General features: G+C 51.1%; 1 protein-coding gene across 1 annotated transcript in view; it reads right to left on the bottom strand.

Annotated features, from left to right (window-relative positions):
- Window positions 1-1,708: 1,708 nt before the first annotated feature.
- The window catches only part of LOC128722651 (homeobox protein araucan-like), a 79,911-nt gene continuing 56,044 nt past the window's right edge, over window positions 1,709-25,575 (bottom strand). The window contains exons 4-6 of the mRNA XM_053816327.1: window positions 10,975-11,297; window positions 2,009-3,500; window positions 1,709-1,748 (exon numbers count right to left, since the gene is read on the bottom strand). Coding sequence (XP_053672302.1) covers window positions 1,709-1,748; window positions 2,009-3,500; window positions 10,975-11,297 — 1,855 coding nt within the window. The remainder of the gene's footprint in view (window positions 1,749-2,008; window positions 3,501-10,974; window positions 11,298-25,575) is intronic.

The raw sequence follows: 25,575 nt of genomic DNA, 5'->3' as shown, positions 1-25,575 counted from the left end.
TTGTAGGACTTTATCTGTCCCCTGGCCGTGGGCAACCGGCCGGCTTTATCTCGCCGTTTCGCTTCCACCGCACGGCATCACCTTTGTCTTACGTTTCGGGGTGCGGCATTTAATATGCGATCAAGAAATTCATTCCCGAACATCTATAAATCAGGGGGAAATATATCCCGCACCGTTTGGATCCGGACCGGACGGATGCCATTTGGGTGTGGGGAGGGATAGATCAAAGCGACGATCACCCGCGAGGCGGGAAACGACGGTTTAGGCCTCGGAACAGGTTTTCCCGGCGGCTGGTTTTCGGTCGGACGGTCATCCGCTCGTCTGCACTAATTTGTGTGCGGCAGGAACCACCTGGCTTTAGGCGGGCTAATTAAACCCGGCGGATGGAAGTGGCAGAACTAGAATAATGTTCCATTTTCATGCCGGCACCGTAGCCGGGCAGCACTTCTAACAGGTTCCAGCCCACAAGGTCGAGGGGCTTTGTTGTGCCGAATGTCAAGTGATCTGATGAATGGCGCAACTTGGAGACACACACACGTGACCGTCAGCGCTAGCGCAAACAGACGCATCCTTGGAACGCATGCCGTACAGAATAAACAGCACCGCTAATCTGATAGCTCTTAGGACGCATGATAGCTCTCGAGACGTGCGATTCCTTTGAAGGGATGACAACGGCGTCAAGTCAAATCGCAAATCGTTATCGCTTTCCCGGCATCGCAACGGCCGCACCCAAAAGATATCAAAACACGCCAAAAGTGTGTCAAGCGGTACGCAAACCCCTACGAGACGAAGCAAAAGGCAATGAATTTATTTCGCGTTTGAGTGCCACTATCATCACCACAGAGCACGGGCCGGCCGGCTGCTGGATGCGGTAATCCGCTCGTGCCATGGATGGAAAAACGGGCGCAAAGTTTTTCCTACATTAATTTTGTCACGTGGATGAACGATGGTGCGCTGTCCAAACATTTCAAACAGGCCGGAACACGTGCATCGAATGCTGAGTGGTGAGATGAAATTTGTGATCCCCTACGCGCCCCCGGATCCGATAGGCTAGGTGTAGCTCGGGTCGCCGGTCACAAGGTTACCCGGCACCGGGGGTGTTGTGGGCTAAAAATGAAAAACCTACTCAACACACCCTGAGCGGATGGGCGACGCCTTGGGCCGTGTGCGTGCCGTTGACGGATGTGACGAATTTTCCGCCGTATCACAATCATTAATCATAGCCCCGGGGGCTGTGGGTAAGAAAGTTTGATGCACTGACTTTTTCGGTGGTGGTTCGGGCCCGTGATTGGGGAGTTTGCCAAGGAGGGAGGCAAAAGGTTCGGAAAGGTGGCGTATGGTGGGCAAGTAGAATGCGAAGAAGAGTGCTTTACCTCCAGCGATGATGGATAATGGTCTCCGAGTGTGAGGGTTTTGTGGCGAAACGAAAGCAGACACACTCCGGCCAGCAGCAGCAGCAGCAGCTTCAACAGCATCAACATCAGCAGCAGCAACAGCAACAGAGTAAAAGATGAGAGTGCGCAAACAATCTAACTATCAAAGCCAGTCGGCAGTGGATTTATGCGCCCCTTTGCTGTGGTTTCGATCGATACAGGCTCCACGCAGGCCTACAGCTGGTTCTTCGGCTCAACTCTCTAGAGGTTTGTTAGTACGAGGGCTTCGTTAATAATCCTGTTCTGCTGCTGCGTGAGATCTTCGAACCGATAGTTCAGACCGGCGATACGTAACCGTTACCGACTTGCGATGCGCTACAAATAGAGACCAAAAGATGCACATTAAAGAGCGGTCAACATCGACAATTCACTTCACGGCAGATACTGACTGATTAAGCACTAATGCATGTTGAAGATCCTTTTTCATTATTTACCGGATCTGTAAAACTGTGTTGAAATTGTCCAATGTCTCTCATGTCAAACGCAATTTGTCAACAATGGCTACTTTGATCGATTTGCATTGGGGCTGTCAGTCGTACCGACCGCTGTCAAAGGGGGTTTCAAACGATACTTACTTTTTGAAGAACGGTTTGAAACCATCCGGTTGTTCCTGTGATTGTTGCTGTTGTTGCTGCTGCTGCTGCTGTTGCTGCATTCGATAGTATCCGCCGGACTGTGTGCCCGTGCCTTGTTGCGAAATGGAGTCCGGTGAGGACGCGTATCCACTGCTGGAACCGCCACCAGGGACATTACTCCCAGCGCCATTGTTACTGCCAGCCGTGGAGGGATTGTTGTTGCCGGTGTTGCTGTTCGCACCCGCCACATTGGACGTGGCCGTGTTGCCGCTACTGTAACAGGTACCGGTCGTAGGTGTTGTAAGAAGGTTCGCCGCCATGCTGGGCAGCTTCATATTCGGTGGGGTTTGCGGCGGAGTGTCGGTCTGAACCTCGGGAAACCCCATCGATTGCTGCTGCTGTTGCTGCTGGGTGGTACTGTTCATAGACTGGGACTGCTGTTGTTGCTGCTGCAGGCTGTTGCCTTGCTGCTGCTGCTGTTGCTGCTGCTGCAAAGTTGGCGTTGTAGGGTGGTTCAGCACCGGCCCCGTAGTCGAACTGTTGCTGCTGCTGCTGCTGTTGCTGGTATTGCTGCTGTTGCTGTTGCTGGGGGTAGTATTGTAGTGTTGAGCTCCGGCTAGAAACCCCCCATAGCGGGAATAGGGGGTACTCGCGAAACTGTTCATCATACCACTGCCCATACTCGCCCCCATACCTTGGCTGCTGGAGAGGTTGTTGGGCGGAGTGTTGCTGCTGTTGGTGGTGGTATTTGCCATACTCATACTCATGGGCGAACCGGCGTCTCCGATCATCATCATACTGTTCGCTCCATTGCTGTTGCCCTGGTGCTGCGGCACATGGTGCTGCTGCTGTTGCTGCAAATGAAGCGCCTGCTGCGATTGCTGTTGCAGATGCTGCTGCTGCTGCTGCTGCTGCAGATGATGGGCCTGCTGCGCTTGGGTTGGGTGATAGTCGGCATTCGTACCGGTCATCCAGGAAGCGTGCAGGCCCTGTGCGGGATGCTGCTGCTGCTGATGGTGCTGCAGTGGATGCTGATGCTGCTGCTGCTGCGGATGCTGCTGATGCGGATGGTGCTGATGGTGGTGCTGAAGATGGAGCGGAAGGTGGTGTGGCGGTGGTGTTTTGCAAGCGGCTGTGTCGGCTAGACTCCAGATTTTTGGCTTTGAGGCTGGAATCGGCACCCCACAGTCGCTGCCCGTTTGGTTTTTTGAATGGTCCAGCTCGCCCTTCAACATCCCGCCATGGTGCGGATGGTGTTGCAGTTGCTGATGCTGCAGCTGATGCTGCTGCTGCTGCTGCTGATGAAGATGATTTTGATGGTGGTGTCCCCCGAGCATCGAATGGTGGTAGTACGGATGATGCTGCCCCAGATGTCCCGGATGCCCCATTAAGTTTTCCGGCTTCCGCTCGTCGTCCGTCAGGTCATCGTCGTCCTCGTCCTTGTCGTGCTCGGACTTGACGTGATGCTGATGGTGATGGTGGTGGTGCATGTCTAGAACGAAGAATATTGCCCGTCAGGATAGGGGACAAAGGAGAAAGCTTCACGCTGTTAGACTAGCCTGGAATTCGACCACCGTTCGTCTTAAAACGTTAATTAATACATCGATCGTGTGAGTGGTGTAATGATGGCATGTTTCGACCAACACAATGTGCACATGAATGTACCACGGAAACAACGTCCCTTTCCCTACAAAACATGTTCTTAAAGGTGATTGAAATAACGCATCTGAGAAGGACAACAATTAAGAATTCAAAATCACATGCTACACTTGTTTAATCGAGATCTTTCTTCTCCAACAGGCATACTTTCACTGCTTAAATACTTCGTTACGGCTTCGGTGGGGAAGACTTCCTGAACCTTCACCACACGACCGTCGGTGGCAGCACGCGAAAATGGCTGTGGCTCGTGGCTTCGTCCTCCCAAAAATGGCCCTCAAAAACCGCTCCCAAAAGCACCGAACCAACATGAATGCGAATTGTATGCCAACTATGTACGAACTGCGCCAATACCAGCTCAGGATATCAATCAATGTTTGCCGGAGGTGCTGCCAAAAACGCAGTTTAAACGAACGAACTCAAAAGCAACCAAACCTGGCGTGGGGAGAAAGATAAAACGGCCCGCGAAACGCAAAGATCGATCGATACGGCACGGACCGATTTGTCAATCACTCAATCACCGAATCCGTCCGCATGGTCCGAAGGGCCCCGCGGGTTGGAATTTAATGGATTTCTTTGTTTCCGCGCCGGTGCGTCGGTGCCAAGGGCCCTTCCCGCGTCCTGAATCCACCTGCCACGTCGAAGAAGCACGCACGGGAACACACATTATTCGACACTCGACGAATCAATCGACGAACGCCCTTCCACAGGAAGCCGTGTGGTCGGGTTATTTCATGATGTGTGTCGGAAAGGGAGCTATCTTTTTTTTTTCTTCTTTCAGCCGTTGTGCACCTCATTTTCCACTCTACGACGAGCCTACCACGACGAGTCCGCATTATTGCGGAAATGCATCCGTCTCCATTAGCGCGGATCGATGGAACCACCACCATCACGAGACCGGCCTTCAAACGCTCGAGGACGAAATGGCCCAGGAATGGCACTTTCTTTCACCGAGTGGCCACAATTCAACGAGCCGAAACCCGCAACCCGCAACCCGCAATCGTCCCCGCGGGGTGGAAAGAAGCGATGCATCATCGGATGTGATTATTTTCGAGCCTCCAAACCGTTTGCCGGTCGCGGCACGCTGCTGTCGGCGATTGACAGTCCGTTGAGGTTTTAGTACCTCTCGGGGAGGGAAATGATTGAACAGCTCGGTTTGTCGCTCGTCGGTGGACTATGGATGTGGCAGGAAACGCCAGAGAATAGCCTTTTTTTCAGGGTGTGGGTAATAAACCGGGATACCTTTACCGGAATGTCGTCACACGGCTTGGTTTATGCACAAACATGCTACGCGGACGCGTCCACTGTGGCAGGTCCACTTGACAGGTTTGAATAAGACCCTCCCCGGAATGGGCCTCCTATTTGATCGATTTATTCTCCAATGACACCATATGAAGAGCAGCGATTTTGCGGTGGACGGTGGACAGAGGACATCAGACTGGAAGAGGAAGCGGCGCTAGCGTCAGTTTTTGAAATTGACGCAACGGTTCTTCTGCCACCGGCAGGCCGAGAGTGATGGCTAAAGCGCGACGTCTGTGCTTGTAAGCGCACTGCAACAGCTTGTGGCCACACGGTTTAAGACACGGCTCTGCTCGCAGGAGGCATGTTTATGATTGGAGATAAATTTGTATCATTCCTTACACACGCGCCCGGATGGCGCTTGATGAAAAGGGTCGTCGCATCCTTCCGGATGCCGGAACAAGGGCTCATGTTCACTCTCGGCGTACTCAGCGCGCTCAGAGAAGTGTTTAAATCATACCCACTGGTGGCCAGTCGGAAGTGACGACTTTGCCCGTGTGTGTGTGTGCTGACGTCTGTAAAATCCCGGCGGCTAAACTCCCGACGTCCGGTTGAAGTGGCGAAGAAAAGGATTAAATGCGATATCCTCTGTAAATACGATGTACAACACCAAGGACAGAGAGAGAGAGAGATCCACGCCGTGAAGGCATGAGTGTAAACGCACACGACGCAAACCGCACCGTACCAAAGGACGATAGTTTGTTTGGTGACACACAAGAAAGGCCATAAATCTCGCATCGTTTCGTGCGCGCTGCTTGCAGGTTGGCGTCGTCTGGCGGTGTGTGAAGAGACCGCCCCCCCCCTCCTCCCCCTCGTTCTTCACTTCTCGACTCCTCCCAGGGGGGGGTGCCAACGACACTTCAACACTCCGGAGACGGCTCCAGCCACATGTTTTGCCACAGTTCCGGCGCCGGTTGTGTGGTTTGAACAAAAGCAGCAACCAAAACCAAGAGCGGGAAAAATATGCTACCCATTTTTCCAAATCTAATAAAAATCATTGACCCTGAATAAACTTATTTCAGCAATTTGATATGGTGAATTAAATCTAATAACAGTAAACACCCGGCCGTCCGGAGGAGTCGCGTTCGGGCTTCGACTGGCTGGGAGATATAATGACTCGGAACCCGCCAGGACACCACCCTTCGACGTTTGTTGTGGTGTAGCAACAGCGAGGGATCTCGGCCGGCTTCTCGACCCTTCTGGCCTTGTGTTTGACGGCCGTAAAACGGTTCGTTTGGTTCCGCGGGCGGGCTCAAACACGCGAATCCGGGTGCCAAAAATCCCCGGGGGTGGTTGGCTGGAAAATAAATAAGGGTGGGTTTTTTTCTTCTTCTCTCCGTCCCTCGATCGAACCCCTCGGTGTTTTTGCGAACCCCTCGGGGTCGGAGTGCGCCACGACCGAACCGAAGGGCCGAGCAAATGAATTGAGTCTTAATAAGTGATATTATGTGATTTTCATTCAATTGAAAACATTGCACCACCGCGCCACCCTACGACGGTGAAGGGTGTCGACCCGAATCAACGAGCGCGTCCGTTAACGAGCAGGAGCAGCAACGGCAGCAGTTCGCAGTGAGGAAAAGGATAACCGACCGCATTCAGAAAGGGAGGGCGCTGTGGAAAAGGCAATTTTCTCGGCTGGCAAGAGGCCACTGAGGCGGCTGGCGTCGTTGCCTTGGGCCGGCTTGGTAGAGGTAATTTATCGAGGGCACTCATTTCCCTCGTTTGCTGGTGTTTGCAAGCAGCTGGGAAAATATGTGCTACAGGGATGCTCAGTCGACGGTGATGTCGTTTAATGAATGATGCTTGTTGAAAATTGCTTCACTAGGCTGTTGTTTGAAGATCTTCAAATTGCGCGTACTGATCGCAAGGACCTTTTTTGCTCGTGTGAGTATGATTCGATTGAGAGAAAGTGTTGGTTTTGCAATAACTGCTTTCTTTTCTATTTTAGTTCATCGATGCGGATGGTAAAAATCATTGCACAGAAAAATCTTCGGCTTATCTAACAAGCTTCCAACAAGTGCATCAGAATGGCCTGTTCCGCATGCACGCTAATTACCCGAGCATATTACCTCACCGAGCACCGATAAGGACGATCCCAAAATCGACTTACTCGTGTCGTCGTGTTTCGTCCTAATTCGCCCGACAACAAGCAAAATCCCCTCATCCAGATGCGGCCACAAAAACACGCACTCACACACACACGCGCACCGTAGATCCTGAAACGCTCACGCGGATGAGCTGGGTTTTTGAACGAGCGAAACCATTAGCCGGTGCTGCTAAATTCGGGACACACGCGAAAAGCGATCCTGACAGTGACGAAATTGGACACCCATCCATCCTAGCCATCCTGTCCGCCCACCCAACCAAGGCGAGTTTTACGCGCTTAGGGAGCAGAGAGAGAGAGAGAGAGAGCGAAGAGAAAAAAACACGTAAGACCAAATCAAAGTGAGAATTCTGACACCTTGCAACAATCGGAAATCGGAATAAGTCAATTTGCGAGACCTTCCGGAGGTGGTGGTCCCCTCTTTTCGAGCCCTCTCTTTTCCCGCTTAAAATCTCCCTGCACGCCGTCGAAAAGTTGGCCACGGAATATTTTCCCTCCCAAGGCGCAGAGCACGGGGGGTTGACGCAACCGAAGCGGAAAAGCCACGGTGGGCCACATGGGAATTTCGGGCCTCGTCCCAAAGAGGGTGGCGTTTTTTTCCCCGTTGCGCGCGCGCGCGCGCCGCTTCCGCTCGTTGATGTTGATAGATTTTCGAGGTTTTTCACAGGGCCAACTCACCCTCGGAGCCCCTCTTAATGCCCTGTGTGCTCGTTTCCGTGCGCAAAAAATGAGCAATAAAGCAAAAACCATCCCTCCCGGATGACGGCCGGATGACCCTCCTGCCGAGGCGTGGCGTGAAAGCGAACCACCCGGGGGAAAGGGAAAAGTGTTTTATCCCGGAAAAATCTCGCCCCTTCTCTCGATGGCGGGCGGCGCGAGGACGAAATCTTGATGACTGTGCGTGATAATATATCCATTATCCGATTAAGTTAAGTGAAAATGCCACTTGTTATTTAGATATTCATTGGCCTACGGCACAAACCGGCGACGGTGGCGTGGCTTTCTGTTTCACCAGACTTGATAAAGAGGCTTTTATAAGCCCGCAGGGAACCTTGGGACTGCTACTTTAGGGCTTGTGCCGGCAAAAGAGAGCCAGAGCGAGACAAAGGTACCCGACGGCCCTGCAGGAAAGGTCCTCGGGAGTGGCAGGAAAAAAAACCCTCCCGGGGGTTGGTTTCGAGTTTTTGGCACCGCTGCGCGCCCGATTCCCGGACGGGCATCGCGAACCATTGACCTTTTCCGAGGCGCTCTCGGATGCGGATTGGGTCCGCAATTCGAAGTGCCTGAAGAAAAGTGAACAGATGACACCGATATCACCGCGTGGCGAACGCGGGCCTCGCAGTTTCAATTATCGCATTTTATGCATTGCCTAATGATTCCATTTCGCGCGTGAGACCCAGGAGTGGTGGCCTCGTTTTTGTGACAGCACTCCGCAGTTAACCGTCCCCGTCGGCTGTCAAACAGGATGGAATGATTTTAATTTCCACTGCAGGGTGAAGTGTGCTGCAACAAAGCGAAAAATACACAAAACCCTCACGAAACGGGACGAACGGACTCCTCCTCGCACAGGGTGATCCTGCGCGATCCGAAAAAGGACGACTCTCGCCGCCGATCGCCGACGGTCCAGATGGCGATGGTGGGAGATTAAGCACCGGGTTGTGGGTATAGTTTTCGCATTCAATTTCACTCGAGGACACCGCGCGAGGACTCGCCGAAGGATGTTCCGAGGGGCCGATATTTGACAGGCGAGATTTGACGAGACACTTCCCGTTGGCCGGTGTCGCCGAGGGATTAGTCTCGCTATTAGCAGCTGTTTCCTGCGCGCGGGATGCTCGTGCAGAAAACTTTACCCAAACGGAGCCGGGGAGAGAGAGAGAGAGAGAGATAGAGAGATATATATTTATATTTGATTTCCACGGGCCCCCGTTGGCAGGGCGTTTCCGGGCGGTCGGTGAAAAATTCATCACTAATTAAAACCGTTCCGATTTCATCAATTAATTAAATGGTCGGTTCGGTGGCATTTTTCACTCTTCCATGGCCGATTTAATTTTTACGCCACCCGAGAACCGAGGGGGAGGTGGTTCGGAACGGAAAAATCCACAAATTGCGCATCGTTCGTTCCCATTCGTCGATGGGGGAGAGGAAGGAAAAACTGCCTGCGCCCGGAATCGATGCTCCGAGCAAAACGATTCGAAATTTTCGGAAGCGGAATTGAAAGTGAAAATGCAAATTGCGAACTCGAGCGGTAGGGCCTGGCGCTGGGTATTATTCAAATTAAATTAAGAACCGAACCGGAGGGGCGCATGAGCGACCAACGGACTTCCGGCGTTCCCATAAAAGGGTTGTTGAATAGAAAATTAAACTTTATTATAATTTAATATGATTAGAACCAGAGCGTTCGATCTTTGTTGGACTAAATGGGGCGATCTCCAGCGCACAAGGTGGGTCACACGGAAAGCCTATTTGCTGCCTAGACCGTGATGGAGCTAGTTTAAAATTCAATCAAGTAACACGCAAGTCGGGACCGAAATCCTTCCTGGCGAATATTCGCCATCTTGACCCGAACTTTCCGAACATCCAACCAACTCGACAAGACACAAATGGGAGGAATTTTCGGACGAATCGCCGGCCTGATGAATAGCCGGACCTTTTCGTCCTTTTGGAGGGCTGTCAATCGAGGACGCTGGGCTGTGGAAATGTAACCGTTTTTCAAAACCGTCCCTTTTTCTCGAGCATCCATTACAGATCGATCTCGAGTTCCGTGGGACAATCAAAAACGGGAGTTACAGATACCTCAATCGAGCGAGTAACTTCACATTGGGCTCTTGTGAAACAATAAATTACCTCAGGTCCCATGCGCGCGTGTGTGTGTGGCATTTAAAGTGTGCGTCAAGGTTCGTTCATTTTGAGATGCCCACGCTTTATGGGGAATCTGCGTTAAATACGCGCTACGGAATCGAAATCCTTTCACGCGGCTAAGACAACGTGACAAAAAGCAACGGAACACCACCAACCCAGCGCTCAAAATGGGCATGATGGGCAGACTTTAAAGCTACGCCATAATTCACCATCTCATTGGGCCACTTTAGGGTTGCCAAACACGTTGGCAATGAAAATGCACAATCGCACGCTGCCTAGCGCTGAGTTGTCCCTTTAAATCCAGCGATGCACGAACGAACGAAGCAAAAAATAAAAACAAGGAAGCACCCAAACACCGTCATCGTCATCCTTAGCAGCACCGTCTAGGATGGTGTTTCTCACTCGCGAAGTTCTCTCTCTCTCGCTCTTTCGCGGTTCGTTCCCGCCAGCCAACCCGTCAGCCCTTAATAAACACATTAAAGTTTCACATTATAAATGACTTTCCAGCGCGGAAACCGTATGCCGACGTCGTAAATTACGGTCTCACAGCAGCCGCGAGGGGAGAAAACTCTTCGTCCTCAAAAACGAAAGAGAAAGTCCCGCTTGGCTTCTTTTTTGTTTTTGTTTTGTTGGCCTCCAGGAGGGAGGTCTTCGCTTGATCCTGTCGGCAAACAAGCCTTCCCGGGGTTTGGCTTCACGCTCGACTTTCCCGCCGTGATTATAATCAGCATCACTTAGCCGTAGCATTATCGATGATGTTGTGTGTTTCCGCGTGGCGCCGGCGTCGGTTGCATTATCCTTGCGAGGGAGTGTGTGTGTGTGTGTGTGGGTGAGAATTAGGGCCACGTGATATGGTGCGGCATTAGCCACACACGCCCAAGCCACACGCAAGTCATGCAGGGAAGAGTGATGATTATAATAAGAAAAGTAAACCCAAGGCATCCTTGGGGAGGAAAATTTCTCCCCGAAGGGTGAGTTCGATGGTTTCCCGTGAGAATGGCCATTTCCCTCACCCCCACAAAAAAGGGCCCCTTTTTTTCTCGCTTACCTTTATGATCACGACCACCCTTGTCCGGATCGAGGTCGTCCTTGTCCTTCTCGTCGTCCGACACCATCGCGTCGTCGTCGTCGTCCGTCTTGTTCTTTGGCTCCCACGTCATCTTGTTCTCCTTCTTGAGCCGCCGGCGAGCGTTCGCGAACCAGGTGGACACCTGCGTCAGCGTCATCTTGGTGATGATCGCGAGCATGATCTTCTCGCCCTTCGTCGGGTACGGGTTTTTCTTGTGCTCGTTCAGCCACGCCTTTAGCGTTGCGGTTGATTCGCGCGTTGCGTTTTTCCGACGTGCGGCCAGATCGTACCCGGCACCGTACCTAGAATGGGATGGTAAAAGCAGGCTTTCGGTTAGAATGGCAGGTGTTACGAGCGAGTCAGAGCGAGAGAGAGAGAGAGACATAGGGATGGTGAAATTCCTCTTGGGGTCTTGAGCTCTTGCGCTTCATAAAACCCTACAGAGGCCCCAAAGACCTCGAGAAGAACCTTCGAATTCGTGGCAGCAAGCAGGCAAGAAGTATAACCACCATTAAGATGACAAATTGTCTGTACCCCCACGATCGCGTTCTTTTTGCGTGTTCTTCTTTTTCCACCGCCCCCTCCAACAGTCGTGACCTTCGCGAGATCGCTCCAGCAAACCGATCAAAAGCCAAGGTGGTTGCCTCATCACACAATTATTATTGTGCCTGTTTTTTTTTGTTTGTGTGTGTGTATTGCTTCGACCCCTGTTCTGTTTGCTCTGGCCCACTCTACTCTACGGGCTAGTATATTCATAATCATAAATCATGCATGCAACCAGCGGGTGGAATCCAAGTCCACTATGCATCCCAACCACGAGATCGGGCAACGAAACGAAACACAGACGAAAAGTGACGGGGAACGCCATAAACGGGACGGTGCGAGACTTGTCACACGTTCCTGTTTTGGGGAAGGATTTCCGAGCTGAACCACACACAAACCCCATCCTGCACGGCTGCCAAAGGCCCATCCTTTGGTGGAGGTCTTCTCTCTACTGCACATGGCGCAAAAGGGCCACGATGGTTCCATAAATCCGGCCGTAACATAATTATTTATTCGCCTGTTTGTGCGCCCGTTGTTTTGCTACTTTGTTTTGTCTCGCATTTTGTCTAGCTTGGCCAGTTCTTGGCCGCGGTTGGTTGGTTGGTGGAGTAAATGTTGATCCTCCCGATCCAGGGATCTCCCGTTCGATCGACCCCCGGGAAACTCGCGCATGAGTTACGACCCTCTGAACGGTAATTTATTCTAGCTGAAATATTAGTTCCAGGTCAATTCGTGACTAATAAATTCATCATCATTCAACAAATGTTTACAATCATTCTTCTCTGACTCGGTTTAGGTCGCCCTTGGTCTTGTCAGGTGAACAATAGCCGTGTGGGTTGTTCGTGCCGGTTGCGAGATAAAAATGATACCGAATTCCCGGGCCCATCCCAGGTGTGCGGCTAAAACCACCGGAGACTCGAATACCGATCGACCACAGCACAGGCCAGCAACAGACAGACAGAAGCTGCGAATGAATCTATTCAAAATTGAGCCACGCAAAGACCGGTAGCTCGACCACAGCAAGCCACACCGTAGGGCGTCGTAACAAAGTGAGAACTTCTTCCCAACCTCAGCACACGCTTGCTTTCGACAACCACGCTAGATGTAGATCCTGAGACCCACCACCACGAACGCACATGAGCACGAGCTCGCGCGTTATTTATTTGATAAACCAAATGAGCATCAATTCCGTGGCTAAATACAGATGTTATCGCATCGCGAACGGCTCCTCGGGACGCCGTGGCCGTTCTCGAAAGCCTGGGAGATCACTCACCGGCGATAATCGCGAAACCATCAGGCCGGAGTTGTCGAGCCCACCAGCAGGGAAGGAACGTTCGTGAAAAAGCCAAAGCTCCTGGCTACCGTTCGCAGCGTTATTGTTGTCGATTTTGATCTCGTTTCTTTCCATCCCATCGGTGGGGCGTTTTTTTTTTCGTTCATCCCTCGGTTGGACATTGGGCGAAACCTCACACGGGTTTGAGTTTTGAACCCAAGCCGAACCAAGATCCGTCTTATTCTCGACGATGGCGATCGTGCCGATGCGAGATGGGCAAATCGAAGAAGCAGAGAAAAAATCAAGATTAATAACGGTAATGAGCCGCAATTAATTAAAGTCGAATAATAATCGGCCACCGGGACCGGGACCGGGTTTAGCGCAAAAAAAAAATGAATAAAATAATACCCGAACCACCACACGAAAGGCTCTCGAAAATCGACCGTGAACGTGAAAGCGCGTCAACCGGGAGCAGCTGTGACGTGACGGATTCAGCCCTACAGGGACATAAAGGCTGTCCCCGATGGAGCCACAGGGCTTCACGGTTTGCGGTCGCATGGTTTGGCATCACTGCAGCGGGAGTCCTTTTTTTTGCGGCACAAAAACCAAAAAAAACCAGCCCACCGCCAGCAACCGTGCGCGTCAATCATGCGGTTTTTCCCGGTTCGCATCACTTCAACCCCCGTCGGTTGGTGGAAAATATGAAAATTAGCGTCCAGCAGCAGCTCCATCGTGTGTGTGTGCGTGTGTGTGTGTGTTGTACTAATTTCTGTGACTCGCGGACATTCGCGGTTGATTGCACTCGGTGCACTCGATGCGCTCGGTGCACTTATTCACGCCACGGGATGTCACACGAAGCGCGATGTCCTCGAAGCAAATCCGTCCTGGCATTCATTATCACCCACTCAAACCCGAAGAGGGTAGTAGTTGCGGGTTTGGGAAGCTGCGGGTGGAGCTGTCGGATGAACTATGGCACGGGCAGTTAATTTTATTTATATCCCACTGGCGAGCGAGCGAGCTAAATTGAAAAATAAGCGGCCGAGGGATCCGAGAGAGAGAGAGAGAGAAAAATATAACTGACCTCTCATCCGCGCATCCAGACGCATGCTGGCTTTTTCGCGGTTCGGTGGTGAATTCCAGCCACGAGGGAGGTATTTGTTTGGTTTTTTATTTAATTCGTTTTTTTTTTCATTAAGTGCATTTTAGCGAACGCTTTGCGTGGCGCTCGATTGTGGGGACGAATAAATCATGCATGATTAAAACGCGTGCCCTCCTAAGTTTTGCCGAGCCGAGTTTGGGTAGGAATTTTGTAGACCGTGTGAGGGAAGCGTTGATAATTGCAATAAAATTCTAAGCCAACGATATCTGGGTTTTAAGCTACTCCCTCAGCCAACCGTTTATTACAATGTAACATCATTTAGACAAAAAAAAACATGCCACTGCAGTTTTGTATTTTGATAAAAGCATTTCGCTCCACTCCAAACCGACGAAAAACCGGAAAAGTTTCCACATGTTTGTGTAGCCGCGTGTGCGTGCGTGTGTGTATGAACACACATTCCACCCCCGGAACTCCGCCCCCCCCCCTCATCCCCACGATCGGACGTTTGCTAAATCGTTCCAAGACATGCAGTTCCTGTTTTTTGCACGTTGCAATTTTGCAAGTTGGAGTGTATTTCTGCACCATGCAGTTCCAAGCACACGATAGGGCCGTACGCAAAAAAAAACCTGCCGCTGTGGTTGTGGCGCTTTCTGTGTGCTTTCGTGGGGGGTGTTGACAAAGTTTTGCGCCTTGGGCCAACCGAAACGGCCGTGGACACGAACCGAGCACGGTGCAAACGGCGACATACACGCTCATTATCGTCGCCATGTTATTATGAGTGTTGTTAATTAGTAATTTTGATAATTGCGAACAGCGCGCACAAAGATAGATGTTTGCGTTGTTGGCGCAACGTTCTGGCGGCAGATTAGGGGATGGATGGATGCGTTTTTTTTTACTTTTCATCAATTTTATTACAGGAAGCATGTTTTACGAGGAGTGCACATGAACCGATCGGCTAGCAAAAGCTACCCTCAAGGCCTACTAAGTCCCTTCAAAAGCTCCATTTTACATCAAAGCAAGCCAACTGAAGGTTCCCGCAATTGCATAACGCACTGATTGATATGAAAAAATGTAAAAAAATGCCCCCAAAATGGCAGCATGGCAGCGTATCTCCATCCGACCGGCGATCGATGCGAGCGTTGACAGAAAAATCGTGCAAAACCAGTGGCCTAGAACCATGCCATCGCGACTGTGGACACTGAAATGCACTTTTTCTCTTCACCCACCACGTGCCGAGGTCCGCCGATTGTCCGCGGATTGCCGACGAGTACCAGCAAATTATCATATTTGATTAGGTATTAATTACATGCATTTTCGTCTGCATTTAATTACAATGCACACACCGTGCTACCGCTGCGATGCACGCGTCTCGGTAATGCACTGTCGCTGTTCCTCGGTTTCCCCGGGAAGCCCTTACATGGACGTGTGACTTTTTTATTTTCCGCGGTCTGCCTCTGTGTGTGTGTTTGTGTGAAAGATCGTAGCGGGAAATCCGACGCGGCGGTGATATTACGTGCATTTGATTGCCCATTATTAGGTGCAAATATTGCTTTCCATTTTTTCTCTCTCTCTCTCTCTCTCTCTCTCTCTCTCGTCCGTGTGTGTTTCTTCGCGTTTCGCCCGCCACCGGATTTATTGGCCGCCCGGCGGGTTAAGTTTTGTTTTTATCTGATTCATTCCGTGCGCATTTCGGAACACGCGTTACGGCGTGTTGTTTGCATGTCGCTCCATTTTAGTGCAATTTGCATCGGAAGGGAACCCCAAATGGAATATGGCTGTAAAGCGAACACTTGTTCCCGGCTAATTCGATACCCCGATTCCGTCGCCACCGCTAATGGATACGTTTTTCGACCGTTACGGGAGGTCCTAAATTAGAGCGATGAGAATGAGCAAACGAAGAAGAAGAAAACAAAATGGTGGTGTTGGTCGTTGATAACGCGAGCTAAATTTGATCGAATTGCTGTGACTTGGTTACAATATTATTTCGCTTGCAACGTACAGCATAATTAAAGCCGTTAATTTGCGTAACGAATTTCGAGCGGAATTGAGATGACGAAACATTGCTTTTTTGCTGTTGTTGTTGTTGCTGCCATTGTAACACGCCATTTTGATCGAACGGAACTAACGCCATTAGCATGCTGCAGATCAAGTGCGTTACAGCAAACAGCACCCCTTGCAGCAAGTGGCAACAATCAGCTTGGTTAGAAATAAATACACCGTAATGAAGCGTCTGATTAACTTTAGCACAAATTGAACCCAACCATCTTTTCAGACTTCCTTCCAGTTTTCCTTGCCTCGCGCTCCTTCAGCAAGTCCCAATGGCGCGCACGGACAACAGAAGTTCAGCGGAATCAAAACTTTAAAACAAAAGCATCGTAAAATTGAAAGGCGCTGGAAAAGTTCGCCCACCACCGCCCGGCCCGGAAAACTAAATTCATTTTCCTCCACGAGGACGTGGGGGGGGGGAGGGGGGAGGAAAAGTTTTTTGCCGTTTTTGCCCCTTCTGCCACAAAAGTCACTTTCATTTCTCACTCCCGACCGACGGTTGGCCCGACGGTTTTCCATTTTCCCCAAAAGCGGGAAACTTTCTGCGAGCGTTGATTCCGAAACGAACTATCGGGCGACCGTCACGAGCACCCTCAACTCACACCAGCGCACGTACACACACACACGGAGCGTAGAACAGAACGCAAGGACACGCGCTCCATCGTCCTGGGGAAACACTTTTAACACCGTGTCGGCTTTCGGTTCCGCCGATCTCCGGGTCATAAAAATGGATGTGAAACAATAGATTTAATAGTCGTACTACACCACTACGTACAAGCGAAACTTTTCCTTCGACGTCTAGTGCGCACTCGCTCGCACTCTTTCTCTCTCACCCCAGGATGTCTCATTCGCTCCCCACAGGCTACTTGACGTGCACCATAAATTACAATTAAGCTCAACACATGTATCAACTGCACCGGCGCTGTCCTGTTCACGATGCATCGAAGCAAGCGGTGTCCGCGATGGCGAGCTATCGAGGGTGCTATCTCTCTCACTCTCACACGTTTCGCGACGCAACCCGCGACGCCACAATTTGACATTTCGCGCTGGCCCCACGATTTTACTATATCCTTCTCGCTTTAGCGCGCTCGCTCGCGTGAGGATTTCCCTGCGCGCGTTCGGTCGCGTTTTTCGCGAGTCTCCCAGCGCCAGCGGAAAGCGAAATCTAAACGATCTCGTTGTACGACAACCCAAATAGCAAACTCGCTAACGAACGGCACACCACCGCAGCTGAATGTCACCTCCGTTGCTGCTGCTGTTGCTGCTCGAAAAATGGCCGTTTTTCACCGATGACGAGGAGTTGGGGAGTTTTAATTTTAGATTGCCACCCCGCATTTGTGCGATACACGGCGACGCCACGTCGTCGTCGTCGTCGTCGTCGTCGTTGGTTTCTTATTATTTTCGGCATTTAGAGCTCGCTTTATTCAATCATCCCGACGAGTAGCCAAGCCTCGAAACGTATACTTTCTAAAAATTGCATTTGCATCGCACATTTCCACAGCCCGCTGCCTTTTTCCCACACAACCCAAGGCCACAGTGGTGTTGTCAAATTTGTTTTTCTTGCATGTCGCAGTTGTCGGCTGCCATTTTTTCCGCCGCTGGTTTCACCACTTAAAATCAGCTCACTCGCGCGCGTGCACCGACCGCTCGCGCATCTAAACAAATTGAATTTTTCACCCGTGACAACACGCGGTGTCGTTTTGTCTCTCGCCCCCCCGCCTTTCACGTACGATTCAAGCTGGCCTCTAATCTCTAGCAGCAGCAGCAGCAACAGCAGCAGCATAATGCTCGGTTCAAAAGTGCTGCGAAAGCACGCCCGACGTCCTGGGGGTGAGAGATGATGCCAAATATCCCGTGTTTAGCAAGCTGATAACATGATACTCTGGCAAACTCGTGTGGAGGTTTTTCCGGATTTTTGCCAGCTTGGTGTGGCTTGGAGTTTGTGAGTTTGCGAGGGATGGTGAGAGAAGTTTATCGACGTTGGGAGCTGAGATTACGCACACAAAAAAAAGTCGGGTGGAAATTATATTACCGATTCCCTGTCGTTGGGGGTTGGATTTTGCTCTAAATACTAAAGGTATGTTAGGCTCCTTATTTTGTGGATTTATTGCACAAAGTGTTCTATAAATTGGTACTCCAACAAATCCACACACCTTTAGCGTTATGCTAAAAGCTCCACACACATACCCAAAAATAAAACAGAAAACCCGTGAAACGTGCAACAACGCTTGGCTGGGGCAGCTTCCCGCGGGAACAGCGATTAAAACTATGAGCTGATCCGTGTACCACTACTTTGGCCGCACACTCTGTCATCTGCGGATATATTGAGAAGACGGGACAGACCCAGCGTACACCCGACACACCGATAAAGCTGCAAAACACCCCAACCCAACCACCCGGCCAGGAACTCGCCACAAAAAGCGCCACTTGGAATGCGACAGCGGGTAAATCGCCGTGACCGAACCTTGGGCCGTGGGTTTAGCCGGGGCTGGAAATGTGGGAAAATGTGGCTCGCCAGTAACGACGAAATGGCTGACCGGACAATCGGGGTTGGATGGAGTAAAACAAAGAACGAAAAAAAAACGACAGACAAAACACGATGGAAACACAAAAAAAAAATAGCAACAGCAACACACGAGCCAGTTCGGGCGCCGTTTGTTATGAAATAGTCATGCGCATTTATGCGCTTCCTCCCTTCGATGTCCGTGTGTGTGTGTGTGTGCGTCCGAGTCACCCCTCAGGAATGCGTTGGTGTGCGCGTCCGGGCGGTTGTATGTGTGTGTCGGTAAGGGGCATGTGGTGCGGGTGTTTCGAGAGCAACCAGCCGGGCGTATCGGCGCAAGATGTGGCGTAGGACATGGAAAACTTAAATTTTCCTTCCTACCTTTCCCACCCACACACCCCCCCCCACCCCCCCGAACCAACGGCACACCTTCCAGCACAATCAATCCCAGTTGCCAGCTTTGTTTTACATCGAGCGACATTTTCCAAAGGGGTGGAGTGTGTGGGTGGATGGTCCCTTGACTCGGTTGGAAAATGCATCCGGCGAACGGGGGTGTGTTTCGTCTCGCTGCTCTAGCAGTTAGCCTTGTGCGCGTCCGGGAACCGTCCCAACGACACCGGGTGGATTGCAAAGATTGCTATCTCTATTAGCATTTTGCACAACCACCAGGGCGACCAACGACAAGCAAAGGGCTCAAGGGATTTTTGGACGCGAGGCGGGCGTGAGCAGGGGGAGTTGACGGTTTTGGGAAAATTTCTACCGAGAATCTCGGGCTCGACTCGCCTGTGTCAGGGTGTTAGTGTTTCCCCGTACGCACAGGCGTGTTGGTTTTTGGGACGAAAGGGATGAGTAGGCCATGGAAAAGGGTTGCTACACACATGCACACACACGCAGACAGAGCGGCTTTTCCGGTCCTTTTCCGAAAGGGCCGCTCTGCATGCTTGGACACATTTTCATCGGTACAAATTTATCCCACGGCCCATGCACGGGCTGTTGATGCCGGAGGAAACGAGAGAGAGAGAGAGAGAGAGAGAGAGAGAGAGAGAGAGAGGGTGTTCCAACCACCCACCTGACCACCCACCCCATTGCACACTCCGTTCGATGTTGTTCTCGGTCTTGTCCCCGCTTTGGTCGTTCTTGGCGTCTTTGGTTCGGCCCCAGTCCCATTTGCCTTCGGTGCCTGCGAGGACCCGAGAGGACATCACTTTAAATTTATTCAATTTTGTACATGTGAAACAAAATGGCGGCGCCTAATCGATTTAATTTTATGATAATGGCGAATAACATTATACCGTTTCGGGCCGGGTATGGGCGGGAAGCGCCCGCACCCCAAAAGGGGAATGATGGATGCAGCAAAAGGCACCAGCAGCAGCAACCTTGCTTGCAGTTTTGCAGCCCTTTTGGGTGGTGATGGTGGTAGTTTGGTGGAGAGGATCCAGACGACGATGGCGACGATGGCGACGACGCTGACGACGACGACAAACCGCCCAGGAACGAGTTTCGCGCCCTATTCCCCGTGCACAACGCCGAGGACATCGCTTGAAGGCATCGAGGCCTCGACGTTCGGGTCGATGGACACCACTGGGCCAATGCAGGTCCCCGTTTGGAGGGAAAATGTCGCCACCCTGTACACCCCTGGCACACCACGACATATGGCGGTTGGGTTCCGGTCGTAGGGGGTTGAAATGGGTGGAAAGGTTCGTTAGCATGGCGCTCGATTCGATCGGGCAGCCCATCTTGTCGCCATCTCGATGTCGTTATCAGTCTGCAGAACACGCGGTTGTGTCGGTGTGTGTGTGTGTCAGTGTATGTGTGTGTGAGGAGAGTTGCGCCCAGGAGAGTTTCGGCTCACGTCTCAGGCTTTGGCTCGAAACGGGACAACTGACGGTTGGAAAATGGGCTCGTGAAATGTTTTTTTAAACTCCTTTTTTTTACCACTCAGTTTTCCCGCTGTACCCTCCGAGGGGGGCTAATTAAAGGCCGTTCATTTCGCGTTTGTTGAGGAAATTCAGAGCAAAAATTTGCCAGTCTCTTGGCGTATGGGAGAAATCGCACTTTGGCGAAAGAACCTCCCAAAGCAGGCCATGAAGCACTCTAATCTTAGACGAGGGCAACAGGTCCCAAAACAAAAAGGAAAACCACGACCGCGCGAACATTTTATTTGCCCCATCCGAAACAAAGCAAGCCATTTTCCATCGTCCTAAGTGCCGTTATGCCAATTGTGCCCCTGTGTTTATGCTATGCAAACCACGTACTTCACATATAAGCCCTGTCGGGGTCGAACAGCTTCATCATCCAGCCGTCGGGAAAGATGCGCGCAAAAAAAAAAATGGCGGCCGGAAAGTGGGCAATAAAATCAAAACTCAACCGCTCCCTCAGCGCGGCTGTGTTACCGTTAATGGAGCAGTATTCACATCCGAAAATGGTGTCATGGTTTCAGTTCGATTGCGCCGTTAAGATCGACCCGCCGCCGCACGTTCCCTTTTTTTTTCATTACCATATTTTGCAATTCCCGAACCGTGCCCGATGGAGGCAATTTTCGCCATTGCGGTGAAATGAAAATAAATGCTCGTCCGTCGTAAAAATTTGGACCAACCCCACAAACACCACCCCTACTCCGCTCGCGAAAAGTATGATTGGGAAAATGGGTATCAACGGCTGGCACAAACAACGCGCACGCGGCATTGAAATTCATCGAAAACCGGGAATGAAAACAAGGCCACCGCGTTGCAAAAGCGTTGGCACTCTGTGCACTGTGGCATGTCGCGGAACGGGGGTCGCGTAATAAAATATCATTCAATAAAAAATTGAAAAACGATTTAAGCGGGCCCATAAAAGATGCAAAAAAAAACTTTTACTTTCCCCCCGAGGGCGCGTGCCCTGCAAGTGAACGAAGTTGTTCGGGTTGTTGCTCCGATCCTGCGATGCGTTTGGTTGTATTTTTTTTTTCCATTTTCGCGAGGGTTTTCGGCAGCTTATCCATTTTGCGCTGGGTCGGATTTTTCGCTCCCGTTTTCGGTGCCCGTTTTTCCGACCCCGGTGTGTGGGTGGGTGGGTGGGGGGTTGAAGAAAAGAAAGAAAACCACGATTGAATTGGATTGGTGGCCGTTGTTCGCACACCGTTTCCGATTTTTCCCGTATTCTTCTTCTCGCACGCCCTTCGGCGGAATCGGTGGGAAAAGTGTCCTTAACCCCAACCGCCCATTCTTTTCTCTTTCTCACCCACACACACACACCCACCCATTCTCTGTTGTGCGTCTTTCCTGGCGGCATCGAGGAAGAATGTCCTTTTTTTTCTCTCTCCACTGGATTGAAATTCACCCACTCAAGCTCGATGCCCGGAAGCGAAACATGCAATCCACCGAATCCTCGCAAAAAGAAGGACGATTTTCCCTCTACATTCTACATTCTAAATATATATATGCCGCCGATCGAACCGGATGATGGTGGTTCCCTCCAGCAAGGCGGATTCCAACGCGGAGCGCAAAATCTTGCCGAAGGAAACATAAAATCAGATGCTCGTTTGATATTCCGCAGGCAGCTCGAGTGCCGCCGGAATGGAGAGAGAGAAAAAAAATAACTAAAGAACCACACGCAGAATGGCAAAGGTTGAACCTGTTGAAGATTGAGACGCCTTTTGGAGCAGCTGCGGACAAAGCCGGTGAAAAGCGCGTTTTTGGGGACGTTGGAAAAATGCAAAAAACCAAGCCCGCACTCACGCACGCTTTTCCGGAATCGGCTCGTCAACCCATTCTTATCCGTGCGGGGGAGAATCTGTGGATCGATCGCTTCCCCGTGCTCCAAAGGGGCGAGGGCTTTCGGCGGTTAAAAGTGAAATCGAATGAAAGCAGCCCCCCATTTTCCCGCTCAGTTTCCACCCACCACCAACGGTTGTACAATGCTTTTGGGTGGGAGGTGGTTTTTTGGCGTGTGAAAATTCCACCATCCTTCAAAAGCACGCCATCATCGGAAAAGTGCCGCCGGTGCGCGGAAAAAAAGGCGCCATTTTCCGGCTAGCGAAGGTGTGAAAAGGATTCCCTGCCCCATACAAGCACAGAAAAGAAGCATACAAAAGAAAAACTCGCAAAACCACACTCGGAAAAGCAGCTCTCGTTCTTCGTTTTCTAACGGCAAAAACGGCACCCGGCGTTCTGAGGTTTTCCGGCACAAAAACCCTCCGGGGGGAGGGCAACAAATTTCCCAGCTTCGGTACAATCCTTCAAATTGGCGTTTTCATTTCCCAGGCCGCTCAACCTGCCGGCGCTGGGAACAGCCATTTTTCATCGGTATTAAATCAGCACCGCGCGTGTGGCGAAATCTCGATCGATGCAATCTCCGCATACACGGCACGGCAGCAAAGGAATACGGTGGTCCCTCGAAGGACGATAAATTTGCCATATGTGCTCCCACGGGCTGTGAAAACCAGATCCTTGAGCGGCCGCTGGTCGGATTGATTCTTCGCCGAACCTCACCAACGGGGAGTCAATTTAGAACCCCGAAGACCGCCGCGTGTTGATTGAGCACGTGAGTTATGCCCATAAATATGATTTGCACTTGTTTAGCACGATGTTCATCTCCCATTTTTCGGTGGCCAATTCCGGGTGCCGTCTGGGTGCCGCAAAGTTGGATCGATTTCAGAAAAACTCGCCCCACCGAGCGAGCGAGGGAGCGAGCGAGCGGCCACCGAAAGAAAATAGACTTCGAAGTGTGATAAATCAGCTTAACCACCCCTCGGTTGTCCTTGGCTGAGTGTTTTTGGTGTCCTCCCCTTTTTGGCCTGAGACTGTGAGGATTTTCCCTTCACGTTGCTCGTTACGGTTCGGGATTTTCCGTTGTGCCAGATTTTTCTTTCCCTCTCCGTTTGCGTGGACGATGACGCCAGACTAGGACGAAACCGTCTAGGACGACGACGACGACGACGACGACGAGGATGTTGATGGTGCGGATAAAGATTTATACGGCCAGTTCGATGCCGACACCCGTGCGAAAAACGGGAAACCGGGGAAGATCTATTGCCACTTAATTGCGGCACAATTATTCGCCCATTGATTGTTTGCTTGCGTCGATTCCGCACCGACGCACCGGCAGGGAATCCATAATTGTGTGTCATTGGGAGAGTCTCTTGGACTGGCGGGTGGATGAGTTTATTTTTTGTTTTTTGCTTTTGAACGAGAACTCTCATGATTTATTATCCCACCCGAAAGCGAAGGACCCTCGGTTCGCAATGAATCCGCTCATCATAAAACGGCTATTTGTGCACACTTCCCGTTGACCGCAAATTCGACCCAAGCGACAAAAGGAGCTCACGCACCGATAATTAACAGCTTTCCGGTCGGTGAATCGTCGAAAACACGAGGCTCCACAAAACCCGGTACCGAGCTCGGTCACGCTCGGGCTGATTCGAACGACAAGCGCCCAAAATTGGATGGTTTTGGGGGTCCAATCGAACGACCACAATCGAAATTAGATAAGTCAAATAACCAGCTCAGCTTATGCATGTCAAACAAACATCATTCCCGCACTCGGCGAGCCTTCGGTCGATATTGCGGGATGACAAATTTGATCCCATCACCGGCGGGTTTCGAGGGTTTGTGGCAAATTTATTGCAGCACCCTCGAAGCGCCCATCCTGCCGGTTGTCTCATGGCTCACGGAGGGGGCTTTTTTTTCATCACAGGATGGCCCAACGGGTGGGCTTCAACCCCCGACCGGAAAAAAAACGGTAGCACAGCTTTCGAAAAGCGGGCAAACCACGATGACTGATACCGGACCAGCACGGAAAGGTAATCGCATGTTTCGCGTGGCATTCCGGAACCGGCTTCTCGCGCCAGCGCCACGCAAATCCTGACGGTGGGGATTTGTTTTTTCTCCTTCTTCTTTTTTCGAGTGTGTTCTCGAGGCTTCCACTTCACTGCGAGGGTCCCAAACGCATTCCACGTCCTGCGTGGTATCCCTTTTTACGGGTTCAAATTTATGATCGCCGGTTTTGTTTTTTTTTGGCGATTGAAACAAAAATTAAAACGCGCACGGCGAAAGATGAACAACGCAAGAGGACGAAAAGAGGACGAAGAGAGAGACCCCTTAAAGGGCATTCATTGGAAGGCAAACTTTGTCCACTAATGGAGGGAGTTCGTGCATCAAAAGCTCACCAAAAAAACCCTCGAAACACCTCGCACTAAGTCGATGGTTAATGTTTGAGCGCCAGTCATTTTTGTGTCGTGTGTCAATTTGTGTGCATCGAAGAATCAACAGAAGAAAAGCCATAAGAAGCTTGCCAGGATGCTGATAGGCCACTCATTAATCAGCTCCCAAGCGGAACACTCCGATGGCTCATAATAATCACTCCCAAACCGGCAATCGGCCGTCGGGTGCGAACAAACCGCCACGCTACCAGGAACTGCATGCCGGCATGGAATTATGTTGTGTGCACACGCACACACACACACACACACACACACACAGGTGCCATACGCCATACGCCATCTCTCTCTCGCTCACACACATAGAGCAACATAATGGCTTCATATGTTATTCAAAATGCATCCCACAGCGGCCTCGGCCATCCAGGCAGGGGTGGCAAAGATGCTGCCGCACCGATAGTGCTGCGTGCGTGGGTGTGTAATTAAAAATTAAATTGTGCATATGCGATGCGAACGCACCCCCCCCCCCCCCCCCCGAACCCCATTCATTGAGGACCTTTTTCCCCCGAGCTTTCCAACGATCAGCGACAGCGCGATCGAGCCGAGTGTCGAGTGCAAAATTCCAGCATTCTGCAAACAAGCAAGACAATGGCCCCGGGAGGGGGGGGGGGGATGGCTGAGCATTGTGCATAATTTCCGTGATTATGTGTGTGTGTGTGTGTGTTTGGTGGTCGGGTGGCATTTGGGGGAAATTATCACTGCGTCTAGTGCCGCGAGATCCCGTTTTCCCGGTCAAAGTAGGCCATGAACGAGCCAGCCTCGTCCAACACAAACGTGTTAATATGCGTGCGTGTGCGCGTGTGTGTATGCGCGGTACATTTATATGGTAATAATCAAAACATGGGATATTTATGTTCACGCATCGCAATTTATAATAATCCCGTGATTATACGGTAGCCTCGTTGCGGGTGGGCTTT

Source organism: Anopheles nili, chromosome 3 (genome assembly GCF_943737925.1).
Source record: "Anopheles nili chromosome 3, idAnoNiliSN_F5_01, whole genome shotgun sequence".
NCBI lineage: Eukaryota > Metazoa > Arthropoda > Insecta > Diptera > Culicidae > Anopheles > Anopheles nili.
The sequence above is the reverse complement of the archived record's forward strand: the minus strand, read 5'-3'. Positions and strand labels throughout refer to the sequence as shown.